Source organism: Bacillus rossius, chromosome 6 (assembly GCF_032445375.1).
Source record: "Bacillus rossius redtenbacheri isolate Brsri chromosome 6, Brsri_v3, whole genome shotgun sequence".
In the NCBI taxonomy this organism is placed as follows: domain Eukaryota; kingdom Metazoa; phylum Arthropoda; class Insecta; order Phasmatodea; family Bacillidae; genus Bacillus; species Bacillus rossius.
Window position 1 is genome coordinate 234,829 of NC_086334.1, and position 27,714 is coordinate 262,542.

Genomic DNA, 27,714 nt, shown 5'->3' on the forward strand with positions numbered 1-27,714 from the left:
CTGCAAAAGAAGCCCTCGGTCCATTTGGCCGGGCAATTCAGGACGCCTTTTCTTCCGGACTGGATGGCTATGATTGGTGCGCTGTCAGTAGACAAACACAGCCAACCACGAAACACAGACCATGAGGTCCGGAAATCTGTACGCGAAAAGTAAATCTCCCTAAAACTGAGTCTCAGAAGGTTATCTCGATGAAGGCTTGAACCAGAAGAATCGGCACTACGCGTCTGACTCCATGCAGCTGGCTGTGGGCAACCCCCTTCCTTTTCCAGTTCCCCCAAACATTACTGTCCGTTTTGAAACAACACATTATGCAACTAAATATTAAGGTTTGTGAAAGACATAGGCTGTTTGTCTTTCTTCTTATTTAAATTTAATAAATGGTTGTTGGATTCTTATACGGCTGTTATAACTAGCGTAATAAAACGCCCGTTATAGCACTCTGTACTTATACTATAAAACGATTTTTTTTTTAAATCTATTTCAAAAGTATTTGGGTTAAGAAGTAGCTTGGCTTCTAGGTTGTAGCCGCGTCCTTGGCGAATAATTCACCGACGTTTCGGTCGACATTGCAGTCGCCATCATCAGGGAGCAGTTACCTGATGATGGCGATTGCAATGTCGACCGAAACGTCGGTTAATTATTCGCCAAGGACGCGGTTACAACCCAGAAGCCAAGCTACTTCAGACAATGGCTGTGAAAGCCTGCGAACATTATTATTTGGGTTAAGACCTAATATTTTGAAGCGTACTGCAATAGTTAGTATAAACTAACATTCCCTCTTTAATCTTTACATGGCAGTACTATTTAAATTGTTGGATTTGACATGTATTTTTGAAAATCAATTCATTACTGTTCGTTAAAAAAAACTTAAATTTTGCAGTTCCTCATTTTTTTGAGCTTACATTTTTTTCGCACCTCAAATCATCCCGTCCCTCACAAATGGCGTTCAGGGCAAATGTGCGGCTCGCGGCCAGCTGACGCCTGTCGCCGCGACGAGGTGCGGCCAGCACCGCCACGCCGGCGGGGGATCCACTCACAACTTAGAAACACGCAACTTAGAACAGGCATAAGTTGGAATATCCCAAGTAGTGACAGCAACCCGCCGGCGGGAGAGAGCGCGCTGCGGGAGAGGGGTGGCAGGGGTGGAGTGGCGAGTGGGGGTATCCGCGCAGAGAGGCTCCTCCCGGACAGCACGGACAGGCAGTCGACTGCCAGTCGCCCGCCACTCAGTGGGACCCCGAGGCGCGAAGGTGAGTGGCTGCGTGTCCAGCTCACTGGAGCAGGTCGCTCGTTCCTGCTTTCCTTTCGTCGACAGCCACGTCTTCTGAGCCGGAGAACCACCACGTCAAGTTTAAGGGAAACGAAGGAAATAAGCTGTCGCATTAAGGGGGTGCCTCCAATTTCAGGTCATGATTTTATATTTATATTAATCACTGATCAACTTTCAGACTTCTTCAACTGTTTAACTTTCACGAAATGAGAAATATATACAGCGCATACGTTTTTGGATAATTAGCTGCCTAAGTTACATTTTTCAATGTTTTTGGGTTGTACAAATAAGGAGAACTTAATTTATTGCAGAACTGAAACTTTTTAGGTTTAACTGCAATGCCACTGGCTACTTCGTGATATCGTTTGCATTTCTATCACAAAAACTCATTTCATGTTTCTTGGCTGTCATAATCGTTACATATTTGAGAATTTTGAAATGCCAGGTAAAATTAATTAATATTTTCTTAAAGAAATTCAAACCATTTATTGAAATAGCAAGTGGCATTGCAGTTAAACCTAAAAAGTTTCAGTTCTGCAATAAATTAAATTCTCCTTATTTGTACAACCCAAAAACATTGAAAATGTAACTTTGGCAGCTAATTATGCAAAAAGTATGCGCTGTATATATTTTTCATTTCGTGAAAGTTAAACAATTGAAAACGTCTACAAGTTTATCTGTAATTACTGTAAATATAAAATCTTGACCTGAAATGAGAGGCACCCCCTTAAGGACCTGGAAAAACGCGTGGGTTCAATGAACTCTATTGTTAGAGACCCAGAAATTTCACGTATTCGTCTCGCCTCAGGGTATAATTCAAAGTCATAGGTATCCTGAACCCATGTTTGCTTTTCCAGCAATTGGTTTCTTATCGAGAAAATATTTATCCTTGTTAACTGGCACTACCTGATTCGCTTACTTCTCTCTTAGCTGGGCAGAGTGCGAGAGTGTGTAGGTTTGCAATATAACTTGCAACTTAATGCATGAGCAAAATTTCCGAATCTATATCAATAGCCTTCTACTTTACAGGACAAAAAACTCCTGGTAGTCCAGAAACTTCGAAACTGGGTTGCCCACAAATCGATATTTCTCTTGTTGGGAATTTTTCGCTGGCTCAAGGTTCTTATTTTAATCATTGGGCCAATCGCAGAATATCGAGAAATTAAACCACGAATTTTTACTGGTATTTAGTCATGTCTACCAGAAGGCTGCCCTTAAAGTTATCGGAAGTCAGATTTGGACAATCATTAGTTAGACCCACACTAGAACACCTCGATCATGTAAACCCCTGAGCAGATTGCTATGGCGTCTACAAGCGGCTGCAGATGAACTGTTTACCAACCCTTTAAGTTGAGTCTATCAGGGGTTTATTCTAAGTTACTTGGAAATGACGATTAACGGAAAGTTTCACGTGTTTGGTATTCTAAGTCACGTGTGGCGTCTCGATTCTCGATTCTCGGTGTCCGCCGATCGAGAGAGTCGACTGCTACTGAACTCTCGGAACCTGGCTACATGCTTTTAAACATGGCGGCTTGGAAGCGTGAAGGCAACAGTTACGTATGAGCTGGATATCCACTCAGTCACTGTTTAGGCACTACTTGCATTATTCTTAAAGTAAATATAGATACATTTACGAATCTATGTTTAGCTACCTATTATTCCAATATAAACGACTCATTGTATTAGCTATAGTTTTATCTCAGGAAGAAGTGGCAAGTGGGTTAGGTCATGGAGATGGAAACACAATTAAAAAGTTTTGTAAATTCAAATCTCCTCTGAAATAATTTTTTTTTCTCGAAATTAAATAGATAACATTTTTGATTAATCAATTAAACACATCAAATTATTTTAAGGTACTTAGAATTTTGAGTTTTACCCTTTTCTCGCCTACCGTTATCAGCATACTCAGATATTGTTTAGTGCTATTATTTAATATTTTCATATTTAGTATTTCAATTAATATTATGAACTCTTACATTTTAAAATAATATTCGTTGTTTTAAACTATGCTCAAAAGACTTCATATTTATCCAAACAATTTAGTTAAAAGAGTTTATTTTATCATGCGAGATTACCGGAGATCGCACTGATGCAGTAAGGGCTATAGTCGAAAATAATAAAAATCCACCTATTTTTTTCTCGTTTTTATTTTTGTGAATGATAATGAATACTAAATCATTTAATTTCAATTTGTTGGAGAACCGAACCCAAAACAATCTCATGCAGCATTTATAGAAAGCTATGCAGTTATCTAACAACTGAGCTAAATCAGTCTATATACTTAGCATTATTATAATGTATAATTATATAAAATGCATAGTAGACTTGAGAATAAGTATGTATTTATTTTTGGTTAGTAGGTTTTCTTTTTAACTTTAAAAAGCTAATATTTTAAGTGTTTCAATGTTTAATGTACGAATTTGACTAGTAGCGATAAAATAACATTTAGACATAAAAATTAAAAAAGTGATTGTGTTACATTTAATCTGAAATATGTGCATTGTGTGAACTGCACAAGATTGTTCGTACGAACGAATACCATTTTCCTATAATTCAAATGTGCACATGTGGATAGGCCTACATAGAATAATTTATCGGCATAAATTATTATACACAATTCACTCTAAATTTCTCTTGTTTCGTGCTAAATAAAAGACCAGTACATCTTTCATTTGCGATACAGTATTATTCATAATATATGTTGTTCCACGTATTTACAGTATCTTACTGTATTGCAAGCGCAGAGTCTAAATAAATTGCTTCGATTCAGTGATAAATGATGACGATGTAACGGCTGTTTAGTGTCGCCATGTTGTTTGTCTGGAACTCCCGGGGGGAGGGGCAGAAGAGAAGGGGTGGGGAGTCGCTAGACCCGAACACTGCCGAAACAACGGACCCTCGTACCGATAGAGCACTTGGAATAGCATTGCAAACACTTGTCGGTAAAACTAATTTTTTCCTATGGGCGAGCGAGCGTCGCTTGATGTTGATGCGCTACGGTTAGCAGGAAGTGGAATGATGTAAGATGAGCACTAATGCGCCCGGTCGACGGAACGGAACAACTTTCCTGCACACGTAACGGAAGACGTCCGCGGGAGCGGTTGGAACGTCAGTCGTAATGGGATAACAAGGCAAACGGAAAAGGAAACGGCTCCGCGCGCCAACGGGAACAGCCTTTGGTCGCATCCCGTAATCTCGCGTGGCGTTTGTTTACAAGCACTTTTCTATTCAATGCCACGCATTCACGATGGAGGCGGACAGTAATTTTGAGCATCCTTAGTTTACGTTTAAACTACCGGCCATTTAGAAATCGTGACTTCGATACTGTTGGAGTCAGCATCCCATCTAGAGGTTTGAAGGAAGGTGGGCTTACACTGTCACGATGCAAGGTACTTGAACTATAATTGCTGGCCCCCTAAGAGATGTAAATTGACTGAGACGTCATACTACTGTTTGCGAGGTCATGCGTTCGATTTGTGAGAAACGCATAAATGAGTGGGTGCCTTTTAATAACCGGGTCAAAATTAAAAAGGCTTGTGCGTATAAATAAGTCAAGAAGATCTGTTAAGCGCTGTAATATGGCTCCTGTGGCCGCTTCTATTGGTAGGTACTGGCCGTGTGCCCGATGGGACAGTATTTGATCGTTATTTCGATGAATAACCAGAAACGCTGATACAACCGATTTTTTTTATAAACAGAAGCCTAAACACTAATTTCCATATTTTTAATTACGAAAAGACAAACTTCAATAGAAACATTCATCCCCTATTCAACCTCATTAGGAGACTAATTTTCAAAAGTAATTTCTTAAAGCTCACCTACGTCATATACGGAGCACCGTTGCCAAACTCCATGCTCTATGCCCACCGGTTCAAGCTGTGCGTTGTCTATCATTCAGTCGTTGTTAGAGTTTTATGAAGTAGATCCAAGACTTTCCATTAAAATGATCTTTCGTAACATGCGTAACCTAAACACGATACTTTTACTTGTATTTAGTATTGTTTTTCGTTAAAAAATTTGTCCCCGCGTGTTCCATTATGACTTGGATAACAGTATACGTACAACAGTAGTGGCAAAACATAGCAGCATGAGTTGAAAATTCGGGACTACCCTGTGTCTCGCAACATCATTTGTAACGTCACTTGCCGAGTATACACACAATCGAGGAGTCTCTCTGGAACATTCTTATGGTCGATTAAATATTTACTCACTTCCATGCAGCAAAAATATTACGAATATTTTTAACTCAATGTATCCAGCATTGAATAGCTTAGAACGAATTTCATATTAGATGCCAACTAAGGTAAGTTTTTTTGACCTTCAAACACTATTTTTCATCCTTTGCACTAATAACTTGGTTGTATAAAAATTGCTGTGAATAAATTTTAAAATAATATTAAATTGGTTTAAAATAAATTGAAACGAATTTGATACTAAGAAAGTTTAGAATTTTTTTAAAATTTCAACCCAATTGTTTCGGTATTAATTCGTTTCATAAAATTGTTTAAGCCAAGGTTTTATATGAAGTTCAAAATTCATACAATAAATTATAATGGATTTGATAATATATCAATTAAAAAAGTTATGATTATTATTACTTTCAAACCTTGTTATTTCTATTACTTGCACTAATTTATTAACAACTTTTTTAGTTAATATTTAGACAATTAAACAAAAATAAGAGTTTATTCGATAGTGTACCGGGGGGAAGTTTTATTTATTTTCTCATTCCAATCTCAGGTTTTTTCAACCCCTGCAGCAATGGCTCGTATTATCAAAAATTGTTTCAGACAAAAGTTTTAGATACAAATTATAAGATTTACAAAAATTTTGAACGAAATTAATAGTGTACTAAGGGGGTTATGATTTTTTTAATTCTACCCCTTATTTTTCCAACCATTTGCAGGTATGGTTCATCTTATCAAAAACGGTTTCAGACAAAAGTTTTAGATAAAAATAATAATACTAATAAAAAAATATTACGCATTTGATATTGTTCCTATGAAGTGAATAATATTATTTTTTGTCCTCCAACACTTGTTTCAACCCCTTGCCGTTATGATTGGTCTTATAAAAATGTATTCAAACAAAAGATTTTAGTATTTGGTATTACTACTACGGGTACATAAAAAGGATGTAATATTTTCCATATTATCGGAGTTACAGTGATTTTTCTGTTTTTCAAAAAAACGTTACCCATTTATACCCCTTTGGTCGGATATTGACCATTAACGAACTCTACCGAGATTTTTATTACTAGATTTTATGTATCAGTTGGAAGTGATTTGTGAAGATTTGCGATAGTTATAGTGTCTAAAAGAAAGTTATATATCTTTATATAGACACACACATACATATATATATAAACTTTTGAGTTGACGATTTTGGGGTCTCTGGTCCATGAAACGAAAAACTATTCAAACATTTTCCGAAAGTCGTACAGTGGTAACGGCTACAATAGGTAGTATTTTTTTTTTTAAATACCTAAAACAACTGAGAACAACCCTAAAAACTTATGTCAAATGTTACATGACTGACTACAGAGATAATTATAGGGAAGAAAATTTATTCAGAACACGGTGGGCTGACAACGACGATAAATTTTCAACAGTAAAAACAGTAAGATAACAACCTTGGACAGGCGAACCAATGATTAAACTAAAGAGATAATCTGTACAACACAACGAACACAACGACAGCATTGCGCCACATAGGCGAACCCAGGGATGAAACTATCAGATATTCCAGTCAACACAACAGCACACATGAACACATTGGATTTTCTATGACAAAACAAAGTGTTAAATACATCGACTAAAATGTTAAGTCGCATGTTAAAGTGTTCGATTGTGTAACAGCTTTAAGGGCGAGTTTGTTATGTCATTTCTCTTTACTAATATTTCATGGCTTTTCGTGAAAATTTTTCTCTTATAAATCTCTCTTTTGCATTTTATATTTCGGCTCAAATTGGCTCAAAAGATATTTACTAAATATTATCTTATAGCGGAAAAAAAGTCACGAAATTTTTTAGTGGTTATGTACACTTTGCGTGACTTTTAACAGCTCAAAAACAACGTTTTTTTTAAGTATCTGGTGAGGGAATTTGTGATCTGACAGCATATGCAAGGAAGTTACAGGAATACATTTACAGGAAAAGCCCTCAAATGTAATGAGAAGAAAATTAAATATTCAAGTCGGCGAGTGATACCGATGACAGCGGCAGTGTCTGATTGCCAACTGTTTGGGAAGCCCGTTCTTTGAATGTATCTTGCAATGGAGAAGATTGATTTAAAACATTTTCATGGACACACGTCATTCATGGTTTTCCGTTTACGTCGTAAAGAAACCACAGGAATGGACAAGCAAGGTGAATATACAAACACACAGATAAACAATCCAAAATCAGCCGATGTAAAATGTTAAGTGATTAGTAGAGACCTGTAAAATTCGCGGATTCATTTCACGATAGGATAGAGTCCAAATACTTTTGACATTATTTTGCTTCAGTGATTGGGCCACAGTTTATCTGAAGGACCTGGCTCAATGAAAAATCTTTAAGAGAAGAATTAGCAAATCACGATCATTCCAGTCAACAGGTGTTACGAGTCGGGAACCAATCAGCAGATGTAATTTGCACGAGTGCATAGAGGATCATGGAGTCTATCCTTTAGGGATTTGAAATCGCGAAATTTACAGGTCTCTAGTGATTAGACATGCCAGAGAATTCTGTGGAAGGAAAATGCCAGATAAAATATCACGGCAGAGACGAACACAGCGAGCAACCAGACTGTTAAAAAGGGAGTTGTCCGTAAAGTCGGTTTACGGACGATAATTTTACGTGATAACATCATAAGAAAAAATTGATAAAAATTGCATACTTTTTAATTTTCAAATATTATTTACAGTTTTAGCAAATTTAATTTAAATAATTTGTTTAAATTTAATCACGAACAATTAGTTATATAAATAAACTGAAATCAAATCAATGTCAATAAATTATTAATTTTAAATGACGAAATTGGACAAATAAATCAAATTTTTTAATTTGCTGCCTTTGAAAATCCCGCCTTAACCTGTTTGATATTATATAAGATTTTTCTCGCACGGTGGTTGGCCGGTTCTTGCACGCTTGGCTCAGGCGGAACGTGACAATGAGTCATGCTTTTTCGTGCGTGCAGCTGGCGTTCATCGATTTATAAGACGTTATGACGTCAAAAAATTACAGATGAACAACAGCTTTAGACAACAGAGCGACAAACAGTCGAACCCAACGATGTATATTCTGGAAAACACAACGACGACGGCACAATCTTCCTGAGACAATGTAGCGCTCTCCCCCCCCCTCCCCCCCCCCGTGACCGGTGGGACTCAAGTCGACCGCGATGACATAATCCTTTCAGGCGCCCGTCCCCTGGAAGAAGACGTGGTCGGAATGCCTGAAGACCCTGCCACACGGTCAAACTTTCGCTTCCAGCACCTTACAACACATGCCATTGGTGGTTTGTGAAGATCCAGTGTATGAAACTACAAACAAACCTTCGTTTATCTGAGGTAAATTTTTTGCAGTTTCTAACAAGTTACACCACCAAATAGTTAGGGCCGCGTGCCAGTCCTTTTATCACCCAAGTACCTGTCATGTCAAATGTTTCTCATTCAACTGTATATCCCTCTCCAATTTATAAATATAATTTAAACTTAATTTATTGGATAAAAAATAAATATATTAACATTTCTTAACATGAATCAGCAAACCATCGTCGAAATGTAAGTTTCAGGTTGGCTTAAAATTGTCGTTTTAAAGAGTTTTTCCGTTGATAATCCAGGGGAATGCTCTCTAACCTCGGTTAGTCTCTGGACCACGCTGTAAGTCCCTTATCTAAAACATTAGGGCCCACAAAGTCTGGGTGCCAATCCAATATATTTATGTGTGTAGCAGTTAAGTAGTTCCACGTGACCAAGGCATTCGTACACGTCACGGAAAAGTTAATTATCGCTTGTGGACGAAGGATATTGAAAGTATATCTTAGGCAGGATTTCAGAAATTGTTCAAATAAACGAGAAGGCTGTGTAAGCTATTGATGACAATTGAGTTTTAAGTATATTTAAGTTTGTGGTTCGTCAACACGAGGCTATGGGTAAAGAATTCCGTAATAAACTCATTACCACATCATCTTGCGAAAGAATAATAGAGTGTAATATTTTCTCATTATGGTACTTAGAAGTAAATGGTTGATCTTCCATTAGCTGTTGTTGGCACATTATTTACACAAAATTTGCGTAATTAAAGTGAATTACATTTTAGACACCACGAAAAGTGTTGGATGAAATGTAACATTTCACATACAAATATTCTGTGATTAACTTACCACGGCTATTCTCGTTGAAGGTGGTGAACTCTATAATTTAATTCTCATTATTCACTTATACTCCCGAATGGGGTAGTCATCTAAATTGCTTCTACACTGTAATAAAATGTTCTGAAAATAGGCCATACTAATGGTAAAAATATTTCCCATGAATCTATTGAAGAAAAAGTTATATTCACAGAACATTTGCCACATTTTTTATGTTAACTTTCCTAAACAATACATAACTATGTAATTTTTATGAGTTTTACCAAATCATTTTTTTTGCAGAGTGGCTATTATTCACCAGAGAAAAAAAAGATCTTCAAAGGATTCTTAATAACTAATAACTAATTATACCTTCTGAAACTATATTTGAATATTGCATCCGGATACCAATTTTAAACCGATTAAGCCATGTGTTGTGTTTTCAGTGTTTCAGCCTCCTTCAGGCTTACCGACCTATATCTAAATGTCATGATAGCTGAGCGATATTTCAGCACGCACATGACAATATATACGTACGTAAATTAGCCGTCTGCAAGATCAGCCTGCACGAATCCATTAGTCACTTTCGTTTTGGATCTAAAAATTGAGGTCAACCACATGCTGATTCAACAACATAAATGTGAAGGGTATGAAATTGTATTGTTTCCCAGGATATTTAATTCCACAATCATCTAATATAACCATTAACAAATTATCACGTGTATATAAATCCTTAAACATATTTACATTGTATTATTTTAAATTTATGATTTTTTTAAGGTTTTAAAGTTTTACACATTCCCTTTATGATCAATTTTTACAGCTGACGGAGTTGAATTATTACTGTTGTCTCCTCCAAGAAAATAGTGACATCGTAGAATCTTCGGTAATTATGTGATATATAAAATTTGACAGCAGTTCGTAAAGAAATTATATAATTTCTTTTCGGGGATATATATATATAATGAAATATATTGATGGCATTTTTCATACATTGTGGCTGTTTCCCTTTCTCCCTTTCAAAATTACAATTTTAACAATAAATATAAATGGCACTGGATAATTTAAATAATATTTTAACTGTAAACATATTAAACATATAAAATATTACATATAAAATGCTGTGTTAGTTTCAAACAATTAAACTGTATTCTAAAACACGCGTGCTAGGAAATGTTCACACGGAGACATCGACTAAGATTCAGTTTCCCTGCGTACATGCAGTGAAGTTGTCCGTGTGGACATGAAAGTGAGGGTACATGAGAGGGAACCCGGCCCGGCATGAAAGTTGATCCCCCTTCGCCCCTGCTATTGGTTGGAGAGGGACTTTCCCCGCCTCGCAAGAGGAAAAGGACCAGTAGTTTGTTTGATTGGTGCGCCGCGGAATGCTCCTCCGACCTTTATCGGCGCGGGCTCACATCGCGACACACTCGCTTTCTGGCCGCAGTCGCCACACTCGCGACAATAATATTTTGTCCATGATTTTCAAAACCAAGCATGGGGCAGTAGCCAGGTAGAACCAAGGGGGGGGGGGAGGGGGTTGGTGATACCCTCGTCCAGGCCTCTCACCGTGAAGGCAAATGTAACTGTGAAACAGGGATGAAAAAAGTAATAGTAAATATAAAAATATGTTCGAAGAAAAGATTTTTAATAATATAAAGTTTTCCGTTTATTGCATGCATATAGGCCTAGGCCGCTTAGTGAGATAACTTTTGGCGTGCAGATTCCGCCCTCTCCCCTTGCTACCCACCAAAACCCTCACCCCCTAAGAAGGCCACAATTTGTGTCCTTGTAAGGTTTTTGGAGTTTATTTCAAATATATACTTATATGTACCACAAATGAAATATGTGTGCACACAGATGCATGTATATTGTAGCTCAAGGCTAGGCCTTATACACCAGGTTTGTCATTTCATTTTATTGTCATTGCTTTGTAAGTTCTATTCCCATAAATTTGTCCAAAAACTTTGTGACCAGTAGTTTACTAAGAGTTTTGTAATGGAAGTAAAAATTCACGCAATTTTTCTTAGTATTATGTATAATCACTTCCATGACATTTCACAGCTCGCAAATAATGTTTAGGCATATCAATAAGGGCGAAAAAATCTGAACGCTCATTAGACTGCAAGAAGGTATACACACACCAGCGGTTTCTTCCTTGCAATTGGCGGCCGTCTGAAAGAGAAGCCGTTGTCTTATTTCACCGAGCCACTCAGGACGTGTTTGCTTCCGCACTGAACTGCTGTGATTGGTGTGCTAACAGCCAGCTTCATAGTTATCAATAAAATTACGTATAAACATTTTTTACTCTGTCTTAAAAATTAACAAAAATTTTTATTTTCAGTGGTAAATGTTTCCTTATAACGAATAGGGCATAGGCACTGATGAGCCAAACCAGCGTTATATCATTTCTAGGAGAGGATGTTGTAGAAACATTAAAAATACTTTAAATTAATTAAATCTAGTGTAACACAAATGACGGACATTCAGTACTACATAACTTATTAAGTCACGTCTTAAAATCACCATATTTTAGAATTCTAAAAATGTTTATGAAGCATAGAAATGTCATAAGTTACAACACAAACCTTATAACTGTTATTAGACACACATATTAGAAGTTATCACAAGTTAGAACTACATAACTTAGAACATTCTATTCTGTGTGTTTCTAAGTTATGACAGCACACCATCACACAATACAGGTCGTTGGAAACAGCGATTTACTTGTGATTCCATGATCCTGCCATGGTTTGCGATTGCCTTTCACGATTTGGAGATGAAAGGACAATACAACACACACTCCTGTGCCCTTGGAATGCCAATAATTAAATTATAACCCTCATTCCTCTCTTCCCTTTTCCTTCCTTTCTGGACCCGTTCGTGTGTCGAACCTGAAAACTTTGGCCATCCAGATAGGCAAGTTCTTTGTGATCTAGATAGGCACGTTCTTTGGCCATCCAGATAGGCTCGTTCTTTGATTGGTTCCTGCAAGGGGGAAGATTGATTTAAGATGTTTTTGGACATAATGGTTACACTGAATGTCATAAGATACTTCAATAACGGACAAAAAATACGGATATGTAAATACACAGAAAACATTCCAAAATTAGTCGATGTCAAAAGTTAAAAACATAAACAAAACTGAAAATTCCGTGGAAGGAATTATATATAAAAGTATATTTTATCGCGGACGGACTCAGTGGGCTGATAAGGATGAGACATTTTCAACAAGAAAGTAAATAAAGACCATAAACACATTAGACAACACTGCGACAAACAGGCGAACCCAACGATGATACAAAACAGATAATGCGGACAGCGCAATTCCAACACAGAGGTGCACAGGCAAACTCAGGGATGTGACTACAACAGCACAGATGAGCAGGCTTACACTTACGAAGTCCGTTATTGAGGTTTCTTATGACATGCAGTATAACCAGCAAAGGCGTATGTCCAAAAAAATCTTAACTCATCCAGTTAGACGCCTTAACTTAGCATCAGACGATCTGACCGCAGTACGCTTTCGACTTTATTAAAAAAAAAAATCTGCGTAGCCATGATGAGGTATAAAGAACGGTACGAAGGCTCGAGTCTAAGGACAGAAAAGCAACACACGCAATGACTTAACTAATACTCGGGGTAACTGCGAAGGAGCAACCTCAAAAATTAATTACAAAAAAAACTATGTAAGGGTGTAATTTGACCGCATTGTAACAGCGTAATGCCACCAAGTGAAAGGAAAACGACTAATTAAATACACAGAAGTGATGTAGGACAACTATAGTTAGCAAACGTTCGCGCTATTAAGTATATTTATTTAAGTTTTTTTTTTTTTAATTCTTGTCAATTAGGTCATTGAAGACCAAACTCTGTATGTCATAGTTCGAGGGAACTGAGTAAAGAATCACCCAATAGTTTTCGTAAGGAACCATTTCACTATTTTGTCGGGCGTTGATAGTTGAAAACAATGGAAAAAAGAAATCACAATGGCCACATCGCTTCGTACGAAGAGTGCGCGTTAGCGCTCCCTCCTTCTATCTTATTTACCTACACCAATCCGAGAAATTTTTGTAAGTATTCGTGGACCCCACGCTACAAATAGCATCACATGTCGCGCTAAACAAGGTTTCAGTTTCTACTGTAAGAGTGGCACTTCTTTATCTCCATCCTTGTTCTATGGTCGCCCCGTGGCGATGGTACAATCCGCCCTCCAGGCTTCGCCACAATAAGTGCTTTTCAATAACAACAACAGGTTATTGTTTACCTTTGTAGTAGTAGGTGATGAATAAATAAAATATATTTTATGGATTTACTATTTATTGATATTATCAACATAATACCATCACCTAGTAAATAATTCCATTCAATTTCTTAATTGAGATTTGTCAATAATATTGGGCTTTCAATAACATATTAGCATATTTAATATGCTTCTCACATATCATATGTGAATATTTTCCTTCATCACATGTTATACAATAGCTACACTTATTTACAAGAAGAGACATTATTTGCTTCTCAGCTATGAAATAATGACAATAACCTCAAGATAAATATTATTGATTGAGTGCTAGTGTATAGTGTTTATGTTTTTAAAGCTGTTCATTAAAGACAATCTTTAAAATTCTTTATCTTTCATTTCTTCTTTTCTCAATATAAAGTGGAGTGTTTTTACATCCTATTCATAAGAGTGTGGATGAAGTTGATATCCACTTATAGTTTCGGGTGTCCTGTGGGAACCCAATTAAAGTGCATTATTAACTACTAGACGATGAAGAAGCATAGGTAGGGGCAAGGCAGTAGCCTGGATCAAACTGTAAGTACTCATACCAACAAGTGTGTTCATTTAGTAGGATATTAGTCAACTAATCTTTAGGCCATTAATTATATGTAGTATTTAGTTGTGTGTTGCATTTGTTATACATTGTAATATGTAACATAGTGTTTGTACACATCTTATGCCAAATTTTATTTAAACCTCACGTGTATATCCATTGCTAATACGGTCGAACTCGACTAATAGGGTGATAATAACTGTGTCTCAACACAGTAACTGTACACACAGTACATAATATTTGGTATGTCTCTCTAGGACAATGTACCAAACCAACGCTCAGGCAACACATATGCTCCAAGCACAAATATCAGTTGGAATAAAATCATCAACTGACAAACACCCTAATTCTTCGAATATAAATTACCATATCGAAGCAATGAGGTACCTATACACCTGGATTACCTCTATCAACTCATGAGGATATATATAATTAAATTTCCTTAGCAACATAAACAATACAATGGTTTTTAGCATAACACAAGTAATAATGGTACATATTTGGTGTTCTAATTCACCACAGGTGTTTTGTAAGGCCTAAGTTGACTTAAGTTGTAATTACCTACAATTTTTCCTGTATCAGGGTCCTGTAGAGTGTAGCAGTTACATTTCTCCACAGCTACTACTTTGTAGGGACCTGAGTACAATAAAAATAGCTTCTTCGCTAGATGTGCCCACTTGTTACTAGTTGGTGCTGTACGGCGTAGAACTAAGTCTCCTACAGTGAATTTACTGATCCTGGATGCTGGCTTCCTTTTCTTCCTAAGGTCGGCTTCTCTTGTTAATTTGTCTCGTACCAGTTCTTCAATTTCTTCCTGAGTTGTTAGCCTCTCCATGTCATGTTCAGGTGTGTCTCTTCCGGGTATAAGGTTGGTGGTAATACCTACAACCTTACTGAGCATAATTATTTTGATGCTCCTCAATTACAGCTTGAGAGTAGCTGCAATTCGCAGTCTGCTGAGGCTGCGTGACTGTGCAGTTGGGCGGGATCGGCTGCTGCCGAGCAAAATATCCTCGCTGCATGGGGTACGATGTGGTTGGAGGATGGTTGAGTGTAGAGAAACTCGCTGGTGATTGATTCACAGGAGCGGTGTCTGCTACAGGGGGATGCAACATATGCTGTTGCATATTGTTGGGCGGCTGACGGTTAGAGTAACTCCTGTACTCCCACCTGGGTGGCCTTCCATTTGGATCTTCAGGACGGTAATGCTTTCCCCACCACTGGTTTTGGTTGTGGGTGTAGGGTTTCTTCGGCTGGCGGTTTCCTTGATGTTGAGGTTGGAATTCCCTCCTGGTCTTCCACTTCCCTGTCCGGTACTGTTTCGCAGGCTGCCATGACATGCAGTGGACGTTGGCCTTCAGCCGTCGTTACCACGCTGCCAGGGTGTGTAGAGTGGTGCTGCCTTCTGATGTGCTGGCTTGAGGTCTTTCTCCACCTCGCTATTGTTGTTCCTGGACAGCCGCTCCAGCCGGTCGAAAGCGAGGACCTGTTCGCGGAACTCTGTGATATTGTTGAAGCTACGCCCTGTCAAATGTACTTGGTACTTGATGGGTAGCTGGGAGGTCACCATCGCCATGAACTCAATATCACCCATCTCTGGTTCGAGGTAGCGCGTCCTCTCGAACATTTGAGACAAGTGTGTCTCCAGAGTTCTGTTCTTCTTGCTATCATACCGCTCGGTATGCAGACGTGCCCTCAGTGTTCCCTGTATTTTCACATTCCAAAACTGCTGTTTGAAATGGCTTTTGAATTCTTGGTAGGAAGTGATGGTACTTTGTAATACCTCCCACCAGTAATACGCATGGTCTCTCAGTGCAGTTGCCTTGCATTTCAGGCGTTCAGTATCACTTAGCCTGAACATGTCAGCGTATTCCTCGAAACGTCGAAGGAATCTCATTGGATTCTCTCCTTCATGAGCAGAGAACCTAGGCATCGCCTCTGACCATTGGCGTGCCGGGTGGTGCATCACTGCAACTGGGTCCAATGTGGTGTGTGTGTTAGCTGGGTTGGAGTGTGTGATTGGGAGCTCAGGTTGCTCAACCTGCGGTGAATCACAGCTACTGAGGATTTCATTGGCATTGGTGTTCAGGGCTGGGGCCAATGCTACATGGTGACTGGAGGTTCGAGTAAGATTGTCTACCCTCAACTGCAATACCTTCTCTTGTAGCTTGCCTACCTGCTGCTCTATGTCCATCGAAAACTCTGTCTGCCTTTTTACTAATGTGTCCACCTGCTCCCTCATGTCTGTGGTATGATTGATTACTACATTTTCAATCATGGTCTGGCATGTAGATTGTATATTTTCCAGACTACAGCTGTTCTGAGCAGCTTGCTCAGCTAATTGATTTAACCTGTCATTCAGCTGGCTAGTCTGGGTAGTTAACTCTGCTGCTAACCTAGTTGTTGTACTGCTACATTGTTGTTGTATTAGCTGCAACTGTGTCTCCGTGTAGTTCTCGTGTTCTGCCAACCGTACAGAAATAGCAGACACACTACTCTTAACTTCACTCATTTCCTTTTGAAGAGTGTTATTAATAGACTCCTTAGTGTCCCTGAGACCTTCCTCCAGCCTAGCATTCTGTTCTTGTTGTTGTTTGTCTAATTGCTGTCGAAGATTCTCCTCCAACCTATCACTAGTGCCCTGGAGACTCTCCTCTAACTTAGCACTAGTGCCCTGGAGACTCTCCTCTAACTTAGCACTCCTGGCACTTTGTTCCTGAAAACTAGCTTGCTGTTGTTGGTGGTTAGCTTTCACCTCCTGCCACATGCTTTGCAGCATGATGAGCAAGCTAGCACTTGTTTCATTACTTATTGCAGCTGGCAATAAAGGCAAAGGTGTGTGTGGTGTGGTGGTAGCTTGGGGTTGTGTCACATCTACTCTAGCCGCTCCAGCATGTGTTACTGGGGTAACAAAATCTGTGTTAGGTACTTGGCTAGGTGATGTGGGAACAGACACATCTACAGAGTGTGTAGACTCCACACTGCTGTCCCTGGAGCTGTCCTGACTGACACGTCTACTCCTTCCCCTAGTTTCCATATTTACTGTTTTAATTTACCACACAAAACACAATACAAATATGCACACTATCGGCCCCACAGTTCGTGCGCCAGAAAAATGTGTTTCTAATCTTATTCCCTTCTGTACACAAACGTGTACGTGATGAAACTAAGATTTTCCATTTTTAATTACTCAGAACGTTATTCCAGGACTTAATACTAGGGCGCCAGAGGTCATCAAGAATTAACAACAAAATAACACAAAAAACTTATTTTATTGTTTTAATCATAATGAGAAACCTCGAGTCATGGAAATAATAACCAAACAAGCAAATATTAAATAAAGTCTATGGGATGTCGTAGATAACCTGACTCTTGAATAAAATACAAAATAAATAAAGTTCCTGAAATTGTTCACTGAGTAAAAGTTTTGGGGTTTTGCTCCGGCTTGCTCGAGCATGAAACGCCTAACCAAAAGACTTCTGGACTTGTGTACATATAGTTTGTGCTAATGTGAGTAAATTTGCTGTTAATCGCCGAAAGTCAATGTTCTACTAATTTTATGATAATCCAAAGTTTATATAATTATAGTTCGCGTATGTTGACGGTAAAATTTACGCCAATTTTAATATATAGCGATGATGCAGACCATACCTTAACTATAGATGCTTAATGTCGTTCGTAAAATACTTCGTCGCTCACGTGAATTGAATGCGATTATTCTGCATTCAATTACAGGGCGTCAATTAACATTGCCCAGTATTTTGACGTAATTTCCAGATCAATAACGCCGAAATTAGCATCGCCACGAACGAAATATTCCCAGAGGGAATACACTACCACACGCACTAAATGGCGTCATTTTCCACTCTCTCTCTTCTCTCTTGCCGAAATTAAATTGTTAATTGAAAAGGGCCAATCACGGCCGCGACACGTTAGCGTCCTTTTTAATGAAGCCAATGAAATGTCAATATCAATCAAGCATAGGCTCGTTAAAGCTGTTCCGAACGCCGCGCGATTATTTATTTTAGCAGTTGTCATGACGATACAGCACGAGATGCGCGCGCCGCCATGCGTGGAACAAAACAAAACACTGCCGAAAGTATCGGGAAGCGGTATTAACCTCGAACGTAAAACAATAATAAACAGTTTCAGTTAGTCTGATAATACAGTAGTATTACAGTGCCGCTCCCGATATAATTTTATATTTCACTGTCCAAAAAGTTAAATTCAATTTAGATCGTAAAACTAATAACTGGAACTGGTTACTTCACAAGTTGGCAACATTGCGATGAAAGTTGAAAAACGTTATTCTCTTGCCAAACGACACTACTCTTCGTAGGCTGGACAGTCGCACTGTTGTTTGTAAACATGATCTGTCTACATGTTGTGGAATATCAGTTACCTGATTAGGCGAAGCAAGGATGTAGAAGAAGGCTCACCAATCTCCATACATGGTAAGTGACAGCTGAGCTGAGAGGTCTACTGCGGTGTAAACCACAGTGCTGGGATGGCGGTTCAGCCAACAATACACTGTTGTAGGCGATCGACGTCGTGAAGACTGCTGGACCAGTGTGCTGTTCATCGATGATCGCATCACCTGATGTCACCAATGACATCACGATGGATGCTGTGGTGTCGTGCTGATGCGGACCCACCGGGTCTGCGGCGTGTTCGCTGGGGTCGTACCAACTGGTACGAGCTGCTGAGTCAAATGTCCAACACATGACTCTACATGTGCCTTGGACTACTGCTGCTGCTGCTGCTGCTGCTGCAGCTGCATCTACTGCTGCAGACGGTGTCGAAGGGGACCTCAACAAAACTCGTTCAGTTCGTCGGCAATCAGAAGACACACACACGTTAATCACACGTCCTATAACAGTTCTTATCACTTGCGCAATATGAATATACAGCGTCCTGTGATCGTGCCTCATGCTATCACTAACCCCTCTTCTCCTCTTGCTCCCCTAATCTAACATAAATTAAATGACTCGAGATTTCTCAAACTCATAAAATTAATAATTCATAACAACTTAATAATAAATATAAACATTAATTGAACACATAATAACTCTGTTAAATAAAAAGGTAATGAATAAATAAACAGTATTTGCAACAATATTCTTGCATAGTACTTTGCAATAACAACATGTTATTTTTACCTTTGTAGTAGGTGATGAATAAATAAAATATATTTTATGGATGTTATCAACATAATATCCTCACCTAGTAAATAATTACATTCAATTTCTTAATTGAGATTTGTCAATAATATTGGGCTTTCAATAACATATTAGCATATTTAATATGCTTCTCACATATCATATGTGAATATTTTCCTTCATCACATGTTATACAATAGCTACACTTATTTACAAGAAGAGACATTATTTGCTTCTCAGCTATGAAATAATGACAATAACCTCAAGATAAATATTATTGATTGAGTGCTAGTGTATAGTGTTTATGTTTTTAAAGCTGTTCATTAAAGACAATCTTTAAAATTCTTTATCTTTCATTTCTTCTTTTCTCAATATAAAGTGGAGTGTTTTTACATCCTATTCATAAGAGTGTGGATGAAGTTGATATCCACTTATAGTTTCGGGTGTCCTGTGGGAACCCAATTAAAGTGCATCATTACTACTAGACGATGAAGAAGCATAGATAGGGGCAAGGCAGTAGCCTGGATCAAACTGTAAGTACTCATACCAACAAGTGTGTTCATTTAGTAGGATATTAGTCAACTCATCTTTAGGCCATTAATTATATGTAGTATTTAGTTGTGTGTTGCATTAGTTATACATTGTAATATGTCACATAGTGTTTGTACACATCTTATGCCAAATTTTATTTAAACCTCACGTGTATATCCATTGCTAATATGGTCGAACTCGACTAATAGGGTGATAACAACTGTGTCTCAACACAGTAACTGTACACACAGTACATAATATTTGGTATGTCCCTCTAGGACAATGTACCAAACCAACGCTCAGGCAACACATATGCTCCAAGCACAAATATCAGTTGGAATAAAATCATCAACTGACAAACACCCTAATTCTTCGAATATAAATTACCATATCGAAGCAATGAGGTACCTATACACCTGGATTACCTCTATCAACTCATGAGGATATATATAATTAAATTTCCTTAGCAACATAAACAATACAATGGTTTTTAGCATAACACAAGTAATAATGGTACATATTTGGTGTTCTAATTCACCACAGGTGTTTTGTAAGGCCTAAGCTGACTCAAATTGTAATTCCCTACAATTTTTCCTGTATCAGGGTCCTATAGAGTGTAGCAGTTACATTTCTCCACAGCTACTACTTTGTAGGGACCTGAGTACAATAAAAATAGCTTCTTCGCTAGATGTGCCCACTTGTTACTAGTTGGTGCTGTACGGCGTAGAACTAAGTCTCCTACAGTGAATTTACTGATCCTGGATGCTGGCTTCCTTTTCTTCCTAAGGTCGGCTTCTCTTGTTAACTTGTCTCGTACTAGTTCTTCTATTTCTTCTTCTATTCACTCTTTCTGTTATTAGCCCCTCCATGTCATGTCCAGGTGTGTTACTTCCGGGTATAAGGTTGGTGGTAATACATCCAACCTTACTGAGCATAATTATTTTGATGCTCCTCAATTACAGCTTGAGAGTAGCTGCAATTCGCAGTCTGCTGAGGCTGCGTGACTGTGCAGTTGGGCGGAATCGGCTGCTGCCGAGCAAAATATCCTCGCTGCATGGGATACGATGTGGTTGGAGGATGGTTGAGTGTAGAGAAACTCGCTGGTGATTGAAGCACAGGAGCGGTGTCTGCTACAGGGGGATGCAACATATGCTGTTGCATATTGTTGGGCGGCTGACGGTTAGAGTAACTCCTGTACTCCCACCTGGGTGGCCTTCCATTTGGATCTTCAGGACGGTAATGCTTTCCCCACCACTGGTTTTGGTTGTGGGTGTAGGGTTTCTTCGGCTGGCGGTTTCCTTGATGTTGAGGTTGGAATTCCCTCCTGGTCTTCCACTTCCCTGTCCGGTACTGTTTCGCAGGCTGCCATGACGTGCAGTGGACGTTGGCCTTGCCGCCGTCGTTACCACGCTGCCAGGGTGTGTAGAGTGGTGCTGCCTTCTGATGTGCTGGCTTGAGGTCTTTCTCCACCTCACTATTGTTGTTCCTGGACAGCCGCTCCAGCCGGTCGAACGCGAGGACCTGTTCGCGGAACTCTGTGATATTGTGGAAGCTGCGCCCTGTCAAATGTACTTGGTACTTGATGGGTAGCTGGGAGGTCACCATCGCCATGAACTCAATATCACCCATCTCTGGTTCGAGGTAGCGCGTCCTCTCGAACATTTGAGACAAGTGTGTCTCCAGAGTTCGGTTCTTCTTGCTATCATACCGCTCGGTATGCAGGCGTGCTCTCAATGTTCCCTGTATTTTCACATTCCAAAACTGCTGTTTGAAATGGCTTTTGAATTCTTGGTAGGAAGTGATGGTACTTTGTAATACCTCCCACCAGTAATACGCATGGTCCCTCAGTGCAGTTGCCATGCATTTCAGGCGTTCAGTATCACTTAGCCTGAACATGTCAGCGTATTCCTCGAAACGTCGAATGAATCTCATTGGATTCTCTCCTTCATGGGCAGAGAACCTAGGCATCGCCTCTGACCATTGGCGTGCCGGGTGGTGCATCACTGCAACGGGATCCAAGGTGGTGTGTGTGTTAGCGGGGTTGGAGCGTGTGATTGGGAGCTCAGGTTGCTCAACTTGCGGTGAATCACAGCTACTGAGGATTTCATTGGCATTGGTGTTCAGGGCTGGGGCCAATGCTACATGGTGACTGGAGGTGCGAGTAAGATTGTCTACCCTCAACTGCAATACCTTCTCTTGTAGCTTGCCTACCTGCTGCTCTATGTCCATTGAAAACTCTGTCTGCCTTTTCACTAATGTGTCCACATGCTCCCTCATGTCTGTGGTGTGATTGATTACCACATTTTCAATCATGATCTGGCATGTGGATTGAATTTGTTCCAGGCCACAGCTGTTCTGAGCAGCTTGCTCAGCTAATTGATTTAACCTGTCATTCAGCTGGCTGGTCTGGGTATTTAACTCTGTTGCTAACCTAGTTGTAGTACTACTGCACTGCTGTTGTATTAGCTGCAACTGTGTATCAGTGTAGCTTTCGTGTTCTGCCAACCGCACAGAAATAGCAGCCACACTACTTTTTACTTCACCCATTTCACTTTTAAGGGTGCTATCTATGATTTCCAGTTGTTGTTTAATGCTATCTTTAGTGCTATTGAGATTTTCCTCCAACCTAGCATTCTGTTCTTCTAGCCTAGTACTCTGTTCTTGTAGCCTAGTACTCTGTTCTTGTAGCCTAGTACTCTGTTCTTGTAGCCTAGTACTCAGTTTTTCTAAACTAGCTTGTTGTTGTTTGTGGTTAGCTTTCACCTCCTGCCACATGCTCTGCAGCATGATGAGCAAGCTAGCACTTGTTTCATTACTTACTGCAGCTGGCAATGCAGGTAAGTGTGTGTGTGGTGTGGTGGTAGCTTGGGGTTGTGTCACATCCACTATAGCCGCTCCAGCCTGTGTTACTGGGGTAACAAAATCTGTGTTAGGTACTTGGCTAGGTGATGTGGGAACAGACACATCTACAGAGTGTGTAGACTCCACACTGCTGTCCCTGGAGCTGTCCTGACTGACACGTCTACTCCTTCCCCTAGTTTCCATATTTACTTATAACTTACAACATAAGAATACAATACAAATATGCACACTATCGGCCCCACAGTTCGTGCGCCAGAAAAAAAAATGTTGTGTCTCTTATTCCCTTCTGTACACAAATGTGTACGTGATGAAACTAAGATTTTCCATTTTTAATTACTCAGAACGTTATTCCAGGACTTAATACTAGGGCGCCAGAGGTCATCAAGAATTAACAACAAAATAACACAAAAAACTTATTTTATTGTTTTAATCATAATGAGAAACCTCGAGTCATGGAAATAATAACCAAACAAGCAAATATTAAATAAAGTCTATGGGATGTCGTAGATAACCTGACTCTTGAATAAAATACAAAATAAATAAAGTTCCTGAAATTGTTCACTGAGTAAAAGTTTTGGGGTTTTGCTCCGGCTTGCTCGAGCATGAAACGCCTAACCAAAAGACTTCTGGACTTGTGTACATATAGTTTGTGCTAATGTGAGTAAATTTGCTGTTAATCGCCGAAAGTCAATGTTCTACTAATTTTATGATAATCCAAAGTTTATATAATTATAGTTCGCGTATGTTGACGGTAAAATTTACGCCAATTTTAATTTATAGCGATGATGCAGACCATACCTTAACTATAGATGCTTAATGTCGTTCGTAAAATACTTCGTCGCTCACGTGAATTGAATGCGATTATTCTGCATTCAATTACAGGGCGTCAATTAACATTGCCCAGTATTTTGACGTAATTTCCAGATCAATAACGCCGAAATTAGCATCGCCACGAACGAAATATTCCCAGAGGGAATACACTACCACACGCACTAAATGGCGTCATTTTCCACTCTCTCTCTTCTCTCTTGCCGAAATTAAATTGTTAATTGAAAAGGGCCAATCACGGCCGCGACACGTTAGCGTCCTTTTTAATGAAGCCAATGAAATGTCAATATCAATCAAGCATAGGCTCGTTAAAGCTGTTCCGAACGCCGCGCGATTATTTATTTTAGCAGTTGTCATGACGATACAGCACGAGATGCGCGCGCCGCCATGCGTGGAACAAAACAAAACACTGCCGAAAGTATCGGGAAGCGGTATTAACCTCGAACGTAAAACAATAATAAACAGTTTCAGTTAGTCTGATAATACAGTAGTATTACAGTGAGGTTACTTACTCTGTGCCATGTCAAGGATTTTCCTGTTTATTCTCTTTTGGTGACCAGTTTTCTGTGAAAATAATGGACACTAATGTCAAAAGGAAGAAATTAGTTGTTATTAGCAATTAATTTCAAGTCCTGGTGCCGATTTCAATAACGTTTTCTTGATTTCATTTTAGAAAAACTTTCAAAATTATATTTATCTCATAATGACGCGATTTCGCCGGAATTTGATTGTTGGAATTTTTGCCAGAAAAATAATTTCAAAATTTCTTAAGATAAATTAGAAATATATCGACAAAATTTAAGTTAAAAATGTTGTTTTGATTTTTTTTTATTTTAATTTCCCTAGGGAGGTTTATTACACATCCCTCTTGACCCAGGCCACCGCGGTAAGACTCCGCTGGAAAATATGGACATTATAGACAAGTCGGCGAGTCGAGGGCACTCCGGACACGCAGACTGGCACTCCGGACACGCAGGCTGGCACTCCGGACACGCAGGCTGGCACTCCGGACACGCAGGCTGGCACCAGCTGGTTCTCTGGAAGAGCCAGGGCTTGCAGTGAAGCTTCGTCCAGAGGACAAGGGGAGGACTGCTTCAACAGGAAGCGGGTGTTTCCGGCCGGGTTAGTGGAACTGCTGTCGCACGGCTCGCCATGCCTGGCACATCTGGATGACGCTACTGTCGAAGGCGCGTCAGGGCCATGGAGCTAATATACAGTAATACATCTGGAGTGGACAAGGGAAGGCCAGCAAAGGGTGCGAGGTGAAGCCGGGTATCGGCGTTTATTCCCTGCTTCCTACGCTGGAAGAAAACGAAAACGAGCCAAACTTGTCTCGCGCGGCCGTAAAATCCTCCAAACTAAACTCGCAACAGCTCCGAAACTATCAAAACAATCAAACTGAAAATTTTACTGGATTATCTGTAAACATTCTTCCCCACACCGCTTTAATCTTCTTTTTCGAAACATGAATACTTTCATTTTTTAAAATTAAATACCTATTTACTGCCAAATTTTTTTGTGAATACGCAGAGTAAATTTCAACATCGAGGAAAAATTTTTGTTTGCAACTATAGGTGGGGGACACCTGCGTATGAAATTAGGAAGAAGCTTCAAATTTTATTTATATACCACTCTTGACGCATTCAACCCCATACTTTTATTTTTACAGAGAGTTGAAGTGGGAATAATGTTTCAGTGGGTAACACTACCGACATCTGTCTTCGTAACGCACTTCTTTTTGTTATTATACTTCTCAAATTTTATAATTTCATACACAACGTTTATAAAAAACTAATTCTTACTTACTTCATTTAATCTATTACAAATCTCTTGTAATATACGTGTATTAGTAGAAGTTAGAAGTCTTTTCAATATCATGTTCATGTTCCAGTCTACTTACTCAACCAACGTAACATGCAAACCTTAGCTAAACACTGGTAGAGAATTGTTTGTAATAACTGTAATGCTATGCATATACTGACAATGTAAGAAACTTTCAATTTTATTAATTGTTTGCACAAGAATTAATAATTTTAAAAAATCATAGAATAGGCCTTTATAGACTGAAAACCTTTCACGTAGTTTCAAGTAGCGTACATAAAAGTTTTTAAATATATATAATTACCAAATATTGTTGAATATATTTAACATTTTTATACATGTTACAACACACATATAATAACAAGCCTATATCTATATATATACTAGCTGCCCGACCCGGCTTCGCACGGCTATACTAATGGAAAAAGAATTATGCCACATCTCCCATTTACAGTAATGGTAAATAATAAAAAATTCCGTGAAAATTTATTACAATGCTGTATAATGTACCGATGGTTTCCCGACTCGTGCACGCAACATAAAACTGATGTACCCGTACTTCGCTACGGCAGTCTACAGGCAGATCACTCTTGCGCCGCTCATAATACATGCCCCTCGTTGTGGGTACGCCACTGCCGCGCGATGCCTGTTGCCATGGAGACGCAGAAGGCATGAACAATGCAAAATACTGTTCTCATGCAGACAAAGTACCCACTGTTGCCTGGTTTTAACCACCTATGCTATGGGATCTAATTTTCGGAAAATGTCATCCTGCGTAACATAAGGAACATTACTGTGAAGTTTCAAGTCTGTAAAATATATATACTTGAAAAAAAAAGGGCAATTTTTGATATTTAAAGTACTTGCAAAATTTCAACGGTGATGAGGACTGCACTAACAATGAAATAGCCGTTGCCATAGAGACGAATGAAGCATCAACAAAGCAACAGCCGTTGCCATGGTGATTTCCTACCAAAAACTGGAAATAAAAAAAAATTTAGGGGTGGACTACCCCTAACATTTAGGGGGATGAAAAATAGATGTTGGCCGATTCTCATAGATACCGGATAAGCACAAAAAATTTCATCAAAATCGGTCAAGCCGTTTCGGAGGAGTATGGCAACGAAAACTGTGACACGAGAATTTTATATATTAGATAAGATAAATGAAACCCGTTTTCCTTGGTCACGGCATCACGCGTGAACGGCTGGACCGATTTCACTAATTTTTTTTTTTGTTGTGTTTGCTATGGTCAGGAGAAGGTTCTTATGAAAGAAAAAATTAAGAAAATTGTGCGGAAAATTAGAAAATTTAAGAATAATGAATTCCTATTTCCCTTGGTCACGCCATCACACGTAAATGACTGAACCGATTTCACTAATTCTTTTTTTGTTGTGTTTGTTATTGTCACGAGAAGGTTCTTATGAAAGAAAAAATTTAACGGAAAATTAGAAAATTTAAGAATACTGAACCACCACATATAAAATTATTTCCAAACTAACCCAACACTTTGTACAATATAAATATTTTTAAAGTAACCTTATGACGTTTGACATAGAATTGACAGAATGTTTGCTGCAAATATCTTCAAAGAGGATGTAAAGAAACTGTATCGTTTAGGAAATATTTATCAACATTAACGTTTTACTACATATTGTACCGGTACATTCGGTACAGAGCTGCTGGCGCAGGCTATTCTGGCTGTGTACATTCTGCCTAGGCCATTGTCATGCCATAATTCGTTATTACTGTGTTGCAGTTTAAAAATAGAAAAACAAATCAATACAATATGTAAACATTTTCTATGTTTGTTTTTGTGTGATATACTTGCTTATAAAGAAGAATACAACCGTTTTCTTTAATTTACAGTTGAATTTTCATTTTTGAACTTTTTAAATGTAACTTTATGTCGTTTGACATATAATTGTTTTAAAGACTAAGAAGATTTTTGTTTGCTAATAAGTGTTTGTTAATCATGGTAAGTTCACAGCTTCATATTGATTTTTAGAACTTTTTGGTGACTACACAATACTATAATTTGGTATACATGGTTATACAGAAAATGTATGAGA

At 38.8% G+C, this 27,714-nt stretch overlaps 1 protein-coding gene across 1 annotated transcript in view; it reads left to right on the forward strand.

Annotated features, from left to right (window-relative positions):
- The window catches only part of LOC134533352 (uncharacterized), a 78,653-nt gene that overhangs the window by 10,306 nt on the left and 40,633 nt on the right, over nucleotides 1-27,714 (forward strand). Inside the window, exon 2 of the mRNA XM_063370873.1 lies at nucleotides 1,192-1,250. Coding sequence (XP_063226943.1) covers nucleotides 1,192-1,250 — 59 coding nt within the window. The remainder of the gene's footprint in view (nucleotides 1-1,191; nucleotides 1,251-27,714) is intronic.